General features: G+C 33.3%; 1 protein-coding gene across 1 annotated transcript; it reads left to right on the plus strand.

Moving 5' to 3' along the window:
* Window positions 1-1,244: 1,244 nt before the first annotated feature.
* On the plus strand, window positions 1,245-4,953 carry LOC109156796 (putative late blight resistance protein homolog R1A-10). The gene is made up of 3 exons (XM_019304644.1): window positions 1,245-1,767; window positions 2,406-4,612; window positions 4,697-4,953. Exons 1-2 carry the CDS (start codon window positions 1,324-1,326, stop codon window positions 4,563-4,565), a joined length of 2,604 nt encoding a protein of 867 aa, XP_019160189.1. The 5' UTR covers window positions 1,245-1,323; the 3' UTR covers window positions 4,566-4,612; window positions 4,697-4,953.
* The last annotated feature ends 5,743 nt before the right edge of the window (window positions 4,954-10,696 follow it).

A 10,696-nucleotide genomic window follows, 5' to 3' on the forward strand; every position in this document is an offset into this window, starting at 1 on the left:
CCTACCGTTAATTTCAAAACGCTGCTAAACTGAATGATCAAGTCTGAAGACCTAGTGGAAAAAAAGAGATGCAATATAAAATGAAGACTTATAATTTTTGTAGTCATCAACTCACTGTATTTATAGGTGAAAAATATGAGAATTATAAATTTGTAAAAATTTTTAAAAAGAAAGTATATTTATTTATTTAAGGTATTACCCTAATCAATTCATTGTATTGATATTCCTAATCAATTCATTATATTAATATTTTTAATTAATCTTATTCCTAATTAATTCATAATATTGATATTACTAGATTTCTATTTTTCATTTGTTTACCAAATAAGCTTTATTAAGTATTTGACCAATAAAATATAAAATATATTTAATTAATTTGACTACAAAAATTTGGACGGGAAAATGGAATAGGAGGATTTTACTTTTATATATATATATATATATATATATATATATATATATATATATATAGAGAGAGAGAGATATATAGATATATATAGATTATTAGTAGTATAGAAGTATAGATTCCCATTAATAATTAGTCAAGCGTTATTCATTTATTCCTAGTGTACCCGACTGGCGAGTGGCGGGCCCATTTAATATAATATCTACACTTTCCTTTTTTGTCGTTTACCTCAAGACTCAATAAGTCAATTACATGAATTCTACCTCAATTATTGAGTCAAAGATGAAATTCACAAAGTCTTCTTTTTTTTTTTTCGCAAGTTTACAGTCTACTGGCCAGAAGGTAAATATGATCACGGTGGATTCGAACTATGGTTAGAACCGAACCTTGTACTACTAGAATCGAACTAGAACCAGAGCAATATAATCAGTTCCGAATTTGGTTGAAGGAATTCCAGAATTGGAATTATTTCGGTTTGAAACAAGAATGTTCCGGTTTCAGAATTGTAAAACAATGTGTGTGTAAGATTTTACTTTATAAAATCATTGATATGTACTCCTAGATTCTATTTCTATCACTTTCACTCTTATGATGTGATAACCAAGTATAAAATAACTTATTGTTTTAAAATTTTAAAATTCAAAAAGCTGTTCAAAGTAGTATTCTAGATAAGTTATTTTAGAAAGTCATTTTATACGTAATCAGCTATATTAGCTAATTTAACAAACAAATTTTTACAATCAACTAATGCTATTTACCAAATACCATGAGATGTTAATTACATCAAAGGATCCGAGTTGAAAATTAAAGCCAAGAAGGCAGGCAAGACTTCAGAACGAAGATCTATATAGATATATCATAGAGAGAGAGAGAGAGAGTGCTTTCAAAAAGAAAGAAAGAGGGAGAGAGAGAGAGAGATGGACACAATTGTAGATGGGCTGATAAACAAGGTAGCACAAACTGTGGAAAAAAACGCGTTGCTGATTCTTGGGATCAAGGATCAGGTGGATGATCTGGTGAGAGAACTGAGGTCGTTACAGGCATATCTGGGTGAAGCAGGCAAGAAAGAAAACTGGAGAGACAACGCCGTGCTGGTAGAAGTGGAGCAGAGTATTCGCAATGTTGCAAGGGATGCTGAAGACGCCATTGATAAATATATCGTTGAGCGAAGGATCCACAAGGCCAAACCCACCCTCAAGAGATGGGCGGAAAAAGCTGCTTATTATACCAAGGTTAATCTATCTGCCAGGGAGATCGAAAGCATTAAGGATAGGGCCAAGAAAATCCGTCAAGATTACGCCCACCCCCTCCAGTTACTCCAAGCCGGTTCGCTAAATAATCATCAGCCCGCAGTCCTCCAGGTATCTATTCGACTATTCGCTTCACTGGTTTCATACTCTCATTTTTGGATGGAGAAGCTATAGCCTGCTTCTCTGTCCAACTGGACGAAGAACCGTCCTACTTCTCTGTGCAGTTGGACGGAGAAGCTAGCAATTAGATGGAGATTCTCCGTTCAATTGGACGGGGAAGCCATAGCCGGAGGCATTTCATTTTTTTTTTCTTTTATTAATTTATTTGAATTTAAAATATTTTTTTTATCTTAATTAATTTTTTTTAAATTACCGATTAATTAACTTAATTGCATAAAAAATGATAAGTAAAAGTGTCTAATTGAAACTCTTTTTAGTTTAAGGGGCTAATTGCACTTGGACCTATAGTTGAAGGTTTTATTTGACCCTTATCCCTATATTAGTTTTCTTACGCGAATGAGATAATGCTCAATGGATTTTTTTAAATAAGTATTTGAAAGTATATAAATGCAATATTATATACAAAATGTTCATGCATGGGTAAATATTTAACTATTTGTCCCAATAAACAAAATTTCTGACTCCGATCATGTATAAGCAGCACTAAATTGCTTGTTATCTAATAATAGTTATTACAATATAATGTAAGTCCCCTGACCTGACTTCATTTTCTTGTGGAATTGTTTAAGGCTCCCGTGGTGGAAGAAGATGATGTGGTAGGTTTTGACGGTGAGGCTAAAACTATAAAGGAACTTCTCACTAAAGGATCAAAAGATACGACTTTCATTTCAATTGTCGGAATGGCTGGGTTGGGCAAAACCACATTGACTAAAATGGTATTCAATGATAGTGATATTCAATATGAGTTTTTTACTCGGCTTTGGGTTTACGTATCTAGAAGCATGAATAGGAGACAGATATTCATGGACATTATAAGTAGGTTTACCAAGCAAACTGATGATTTCAAGAATGTATCGGAGGAACTTTTAGCTGAGAGTATCAAAGAATATTTGAAGGGCGGGAAGTATTTCATTGTGATGGATGACGTTTGGCACAAGAAAGATTGGGACCTTTTGAAAATTGCTTTTCCTAATAACCATAATGGGAGTAGAGTATTGGTAACAACACGCAATAATGTGGTGGCTACATATGCAGATACTTATGCCAAGCCACATAACTTAAAATTTTTGGAGGATGAGGAATGTTTGGAATTATTAAAAAAGAAAGTTTTCCGCAAGGAAGCTTTCCCTGGGTATCTTGAAGCCCCGGGGAGAAGCATTGCAAAGAAATGCAATGGGTTACCGCTAGCAGTAGTGGTTATTGCTGGTGTCCTCAATAAAGACCAAGTCTCATCGTGGAATGAAGTGGCCGAAAATCCTATGCCAATACTCAATCGCCAAACCCAAGACTACAATGATATACTAAGATTGAGTTACAATCAGTTGCCTAGCGACACAAAAGATTGTTTCTTGTATCTTGCAGCATTCCCAATCGGGCATGAGATTTTTGTTTGGAAGCTGATTCGGTTGTGGATTGCAGAAGGATTTATCCCTCCATCCAATTCCACCATGGAGCGAACAGCTGACTCATACTTGAAGGAATTTGTGAGCAGGAATCTGTTGATGGTGGTGAAAAGAAGAGCTGATGGTGATATCAAAACATGCCGCCTTCATGACACATTGCACGAGTTTTGTAAGGATGAAGCTGTAAAGAATTATCTCTTCCATGAGATAAATGGGGCAAGAATAGAAGCAAATGATAATTATCGTCGCTTGTGCATCCGCTCCTCCCTTAATGATTTTATAGTTTCTGAGGACAAGCCATCAGGTGAGCATATCCGCTCTCTTCTAGCATCTGACAAACTAGATGTTAAAAGAGAGCACTTGGCAACTATCCCAAAGGCCTACCCCTTTCTCAAAGTCTTTGATGTGGAAAATGTCAAATTCGAAATTTTGCCAAAAGAGTTCTATCAGCTATACCATCTGCGCTACTTGGCTGTCTCAACCGACCTCAAAATCCTTCCAAAGCCATTCACAGAACAATGGAACATGGAGACTCTTGTGTTCAATACCTCCCAAAGTATTATTGATGTTAAGGCTGAGATATGGAAATTGGCAAAACTAAGGCATATCATAGCCAATGCTCAGCTGCAATTTCCTACTCCCCAAAATTGCAAAGAGAAGTGTGGAGACTTGCAAACTCTTTCCCCCATATCACCTAAGAGCTGCACAGAAGCCATCCTAGAGAAGATGCCCAACCTTTTGAAATTGGGAGTTCGTGGGAATTTAGTAGAGCTTCTTGACAGCAAAGGAGGAGTTTGCTTATTCGACAATGTTGGAAAGTTGCTTAACCTGCAAAATCTGAAACTTGTGCATGAATCTTCCAATGACCAGAGTAGCACAATAAGGAGCTTTCCTCGGGATGAAAAATTTCCATCAAAACTTAGGAAGCTCAGTCTATCCAACACCTCCATAGATTGGAAACACATTTGTGTATTGGGATCCCTCAACGAGCTGGAGGTCCTCAAGCTGAAAGAATCAGCAGTGAAGGGGGAGTATTGGGAACTAAATAACACTGTTTTTAAGAGTCTCCGATTCTTAAGCATTGGGAGAACGGACTTGGTGAAATGGACTTGTGAGAAGAGTAGTTTTCCTGCACTCAACAAGCTTTACCTCTCACATTGCACATCCCTTGAGGCAGTCCCACTCGCCTTCAAGGATGTTAAAAGCCTTAAAGTTATGGAGTTGTTCTGTACCAACAAAAAAGCTGCTGCTTCTGCAAGAACAATCCGAGAACAAAAGCAAGGAGATGGGTTTGATCTCTCCATTTATCCTCCTGCAGATAACTGAATTCAACAACTTTAATGATGCATTTGCGTATTTCTTCCAATGAAAAGGTCTGTCCTCATTTATTTATTTAGTTTTTGTTATTTTACGTTCTCTAAAGTTATTATTGTTAATATTCTTTTAAATTCGTGCAGAGGTAACAAATAACATTTTCAGATGTATGTTTGCTTCGATCCAAGGCTTCTTGTCATGGTTGTTGTGGCGCTTTCTTTGTTCGTGTTTTCCTTTAATTTCTTACTAAAATAAAGTCTGGCATGTATCTATATATATATATGATCATACGATTTCATATGTAGATCTGGGATTCAGTTGGCTGGTGTGCTTAGTTCTGAGTTTTTGTGTGAAATGTTTTTCATCATTAAACATTTGTATAACTATTTGAACTATTCTACTCGGTTTTTAATTTGCTCTTCTCTGATTTTCATTTGGTTTTGTATTGTGGTAGAACTAAATGTATTGATGTTGGTTTATCTAACACTCTGCTTGCATTGATGGGAAATAGGATACACAATATATAGACATACAATTTATAGTATATACAATTTTAGAGTACTCTCACTAAGAAAATACATAAGTTAAGTGTGCAACAAAATGTCTAACTTTCTCCTTATAATTTACCATTCCGGAGCTAACACAATTAAAAAGATATCAATAACAAGGTATTTCAATCTCTAATGTTCCTTCCGCTCAGGCTAGATTTCTTGTAATTAAGTTATTATTCAATTCATGTTAGATTATATTTATATCGTTGGTATCAGAATTTTACTTGTTGATTTTCATTATAGCTTTTTCGGCATTAATGATTTTTCGAACTTTAAATTTTATTAAGTTTTAAAATCAAATCTGAAAATGTTTTAAAGGCTTTCGATTTTGACAATTATTTTTCTATATTTAGTCTCCTAATTGTATTATTTTATTTTTATGGCTTTGTATTGCAAATTATTAGTTTGTGTGCAATGTGTTGCTATTAATAGTATTATTAAGAGTTAATTTCACAAGAGGTCTCTTGTTTTTTTGTATCAATTTCAAATTTAGTCTCAGACTATTATTTTTTCATTTAACATCCTAGATTATTATTTTTTGGATACTTTTAGTCCTTTTCATGACTTTTTCTATTTTTAGTAAGGGTATTTTTGTCTCTTTATATTTTTCTTTTGTTATTTTTCTGATTTCAACCAGTTTAATTGGTTTATGACTTTACTAAAAAACCGGTTAAAAAGTATGGTTACTAATACTAAAAATAAGAGGTTATATAAAGTTCTAAACCAATTAAATCGGTTGAAATTGAAACCGGAAAAATAACAAAAGAAAAATATGAAATGACAAAAATGCCCTTACTAAAAATAGGAAAAATCATGAGAAGGACAAAAGGTGTCAAAAAAATAGTAGTCTAAGATGTTAAATGAAAAAAACGATAGTCTGTGACTAAATTTGAAATTATAGTTAATTTCAGCAACGGTCCTCTGACTATAATAATTTTCCAAATTTGGTTATCGTCTTTTAATTTGGACGAATTAAACCCTTGACTATCAAAATCGTTTCACCATTAGTCTTTCTATGAACCTACCGTTAGTTAGATGTTAAGAGTAGGGGTAAAAGTCTCTATTCATATGCTGGGTCTCTTCTTCCCATTCGTACCAATGGCTGCCCAATGTTTGTTCAACAAGCAAAAGTAATAGTAATCCCCGTCTCCTGCTCCTGTTCCATCCAATCCATTGTGGATGTTCCCTCATGTACTTCACCAATTTTATAGTTCCTACCAGTATAGTAGAGGATTCGTGTAGTCGTAGTCGTCTTGCCTGCATCAATATTAGCCATAATTCCAATGTTGCGGTAGTCCTTCAATGGCACTGTTCTCTTTCCATCTTCTCATGAAATACAGTTTTAAGTATGGACTTGCGGAAATTATTCCCACCATTACACTACAACTATCTGCAAACATGTAATAGTCCCAAGATAGAACATTCAATAATTCTACATTATTATTATTACAATGCTATTTTCACCAAGAAAAACTTTTGCAGCATCATATCTTTAACAAGAAGCAAAGAGCTATGATTCCCTATCAAATAAAGCTAATCTTCAGTTACTAATCAAGACAAAAAAAAAAAAAAAAGACTTATCTTTAATTCAATTCTCAAACCTGATAAACATAAAAATTTGCAAGATAAAATAGAATAAATGAAGCCAATGACGTCCTAATTACTAACTCTGCGGCCATCTCCCTTGTCGAATCAGTGAAAGCTAATGAGAAGAAGGTAGCAGAGATGAGTTGGTTTCACCTGAGTTAATATCCACAATAATATTAACCTGAGATGAAAATTTCAAAGGTTCAGTATTAATACTGCCCATACAATTAACTAGATATATTTAGCATTCTAAAAGAAGGTAGCAAAGATGAGTTGGTTTCACAGGCAAGAATGGGCCGCCATTGGAACGAATGGGAAGAAGAGACCCAACATATGAATAGATACTTTTAGCCCTGTTCTTAACATCTAACTAACGGTAGGTTCACGGAAGGACTAATGGTGGAACGATTTTGATAGTCAATTCAAGGGTTTAATTCATCCAAATTAAAAGATGATGCCAAATTTGGAAAATCACTATAGTCACAGGACCATTGTTGGAATTAACTCTTTGAAATTGTCACCAAAGACAAAGGACCTCTAATGGAATTAACTCTATTATTAATTATTAATTGTAATTTGGAGAATAATTTTGAAAAAACATGTTTCTAGCCAAGTTGACTATTGACATTATTGTATTCTTAATTTATTTGATCTTTAAAATTAATGATTTTTAAATGTTCAAGCCCATTTGATTAAGTATGAATTATTGAATATTGGTTATATTTTCATACTATTTTGATGATTTTAATCATATAATTACATTACGGAGTTAATTGCACTAAAGATCCCTTGTCTTTAGTGACAATTTCAAATTTAGTCTCAGATTATCGTTTTTGTCATTTAACATCTCAGACTATTATTTTTGGGACACTTTTAGTCCTTCTCATGACTTTTCCTATATTTAGTAAGGGCATTTTTGTCTTTTCATATTCTTCTTTTGTTATTTTTCTGATTTTAACCGGTTTAATTGGTTTAGGACTTTAGGTAACCTATGATTTTTAGTAATGATATTTTTCAACCGATTTTTAATAAAGTCCTAAACAAATATACCGGTTGAAACTAGAAAAATAACAAAAGAAAAATATGAAGAGACAAAAATGTCCTTACTAAAAATAGGAAAAGTCATGAGAAGGACTAAAAGTGTCTCAGAAAAAAAAATAGCCTGGGATGTTAAATGACAAAAATGATAGTGTGGGACTAAATTTGGAATTGACACCAAAGACAAGGGACCGTACCTCTAGTGGAATTAACTCTTACATTAAGTGCATTTTATTAAGATTAATTAGGCAATTATGATTTGTAAGATTTTAATTTACAAATGGTAATGTATATTATGGGCTTAATATCGTTAAGAATTTATAAATTCAACATATTTCTTATAATTTTGATTTTATGCCTTAAAACGTTTTGATATGGGCTTGCAACTTGAAAATTTTCAAAGTATCTATCTATTATAGAAATTGTAATTTATGCCCCTCCATAATATGCTAATTATCAATGTCACCCCTGAATTATTAGTGATGTAAATATTGTTCCTAAATTTTCAAAACAGTACATATATTGCCAACATTGACTCTTCCACAATTGTTGATCTGCTTATTAGTATGTTGCAATATTTAAGCATTACTCATCCAGATGTTTCGTTTGCTCATGTTTGTCACAATTTATGCATGCACCATCTGCGGCTCATTGGTCTGCTGCGAAATGTGTTCTACGATACCTTAAGGGGACATTGTTCCATGGGAAGCTTCTCATAGGTATTACTTCCTTTTGGCTTACTGTTTTTTTTTTTTTTTTTTTTTTTTTTTTTTTTTTTTTTTCATTCTGATTGAGGTGGCTCAAGTACTTTGGGCCGTTCTACCACTACATATGTTTTGTACCTTGGTAGTAACATTACTTCTTGGAAGTCAACACGTCAAAAGTCAGTTTCTCGTTCTTCCACTGAGGTAGAGTACCATGCCCTTGCGAATGTTACTGCTGGGGTTCTATAGGTTCAGCATCTTTTGCGGGAGCTACGAGTGCCTCTATACGGCTCTCCTATTTTGTTATGTTATAATCTTAGTGCTACATATGTCTACAAAAATCTTTAGTTCCATTCTAGAATGAAACATCTTGCCCCTTGACTATTTCTTTGTTCGTGTGTTGGTGACTTCTGGTGCTTCGGTTGTTCATCATATTTCCTCTAAAGAGCAGCTCGCTGATATCCTCATGAAGCCGTTGGGTTGTGCGCCTTTTCAACTTTTTCGGTCCAAGATTGGAGCTAGAGTCTTCGACGGATCCTCTATATTACGGGGACATGTTAAACACATAGCTTAAACTAGTTTTTAGATGGTTTTGTTATTTACTTTTCTTTAGCCTTTGATTATGCTTATGTTGTAATTTCTTCTGTAAAGTACTATATATACATTCAGTGTAAGTCATAAATAATCAATTCATTATACTCTTCACAAGTCGTACTCCAATTGTAGCAAAAATAATACTGAAAGCTAAATGTGAAAGTATATAATAACGGTAAGAGTAAGGGGTGTTTGGTTCAAGTAATATAAAATTACCAAGGTAATGTAAGTATGGCAATGTGATATTACCTTGACCTTGTTTAGTTCATGTCATTATATTACCTGAAAATGTTATATTACTCCAAAATTGATGTGGATGCAATATTTCAAGATAATATAACCTTCGTTTTCTTAGCTAGGTAATTTAATATTACATTTTATATTCTAAATTTGCCCTTATTAACTAACACTTCTATATTAATTAATTAATAATAATAATAACAACAATAAATATGACTTTATAGAGTTAATACCTAATATAGTCCTCGACTATAGTAGCTTTACTCAATTTAGTCCTAAATGACTTCTTGTGCTCAATTTAGTCTTAAATGACTTCTTGTGCTCAATTTAGTCATCGACTTTGATAATTTTACACAATTTAGTTCTTTGTTAAAATTTTTGTTAGTTGACCATTAGAAATGGGATCTTAGTGGTAATTTCTCATCCTTCATCCAATTTGGGATGATTCTTTCTTCTTCCGCTCATTAAGATCCTCGCAGAAATGCAAACCTTCGTACCCAAATCAACTTCAACCCCTTAAGGAATGAAGGTTAGTCAAATATTTATTTATGCATGGTTGAAGTTAATAAGGGGAAGAAGAATGAATCATCTAAATGGGATGAAGGATGAGAAATTACCATTAGGACCCAATTTGTAATAGTCAACTAACAATTATTTTTAAAAAAAGAACTAAATTCTGTACAACTTTAGCGGTTAAAGTACTTACGAGGTCCCTGTACTATAGTGTTTTGTTCAATTTAGTCCTTATACTTTTATTTTGTTCAATTTAATCCCTGTACTTTCAAAAGTGGTGCAATTAAGGACAATAGTTAACGATGTTAATATTATCGTTAACTTAGGTTACGTGGCGCTGATGATATTTATATTCCTACTCATATATTACTTTGTAAATATTTAAAATTTATTATTTTTACCACCAATATATTAAATTAGTACGTCCAAAATAAATAATTACGACCATGTTCGTAATGAGATTTAGACAATTGTCCTTAATTTTACCACTTTTTAAAGTAGAGGGACTAAATTGATCAGAATCAAGGTACAAGGACTAAATTGAACAAAACACTATAGTACAGGGACTCCATAGGTACTTTGACCAACTTTAGCTAATGTTGGAAGCTTATAGTCAATGAATTTCTGTAATAAATGCAATGCTTGATTTAATTAAGAGAAAATTGTAATTTATGTCCCTCACAAATATGTCAATTATCAATGTTACTCCTGAATTATTAGTGGTGTAAATGTTACCCCTCAATTTTCAAAACGTGACATATATTGCCCCTCCCCTGAATTATTAGTGGTGTAAATGTGGTTACACGTCGTCTTTCTTGTTCGAAGACCACATTTTTTTCCTCAATTTTTCTTTCTTCGATTGTTCTCCTTCCGTCGACAACAATTTTACTCCTTCTTCATATTAGGGGATGGGCAA

The sequence above is a fragment of the Ipomoea nil genome, unplaced genomic scaffold (genome assembly GCF_001879475.1).
Source record: "Ipomoea nil cultivar Tokyo-kokei standard unplaced genomic scaffold, Asagao_1.1 scaffold2759, whole genome shotgun sequence".
NCBI classification, from domain to species: Eukaryota; Viridiplantae; Streptophyta; class Magnoliopsida; order Solanales; family Convolvulaceae; genus Ipomoea; species Ipomoea nil.

Bases quoted from the DNA above. Each gene is read 5' to 3' on its own strand.
- LOC109156796 (XM_019304644.1), top strand. From the start codon at position 1,324: ATGGACACAATTGTAGATGGGCTGATAAACAAGGTAGCACAAACTGTG. The intron at 1,768-2,405 runs GTATCTATTCGA...GAATTGTTTAAG, and splicing joins ATCAGCCCGCAGTCCTCCAG to GCTCCCGTGGTGGAAGAAGA.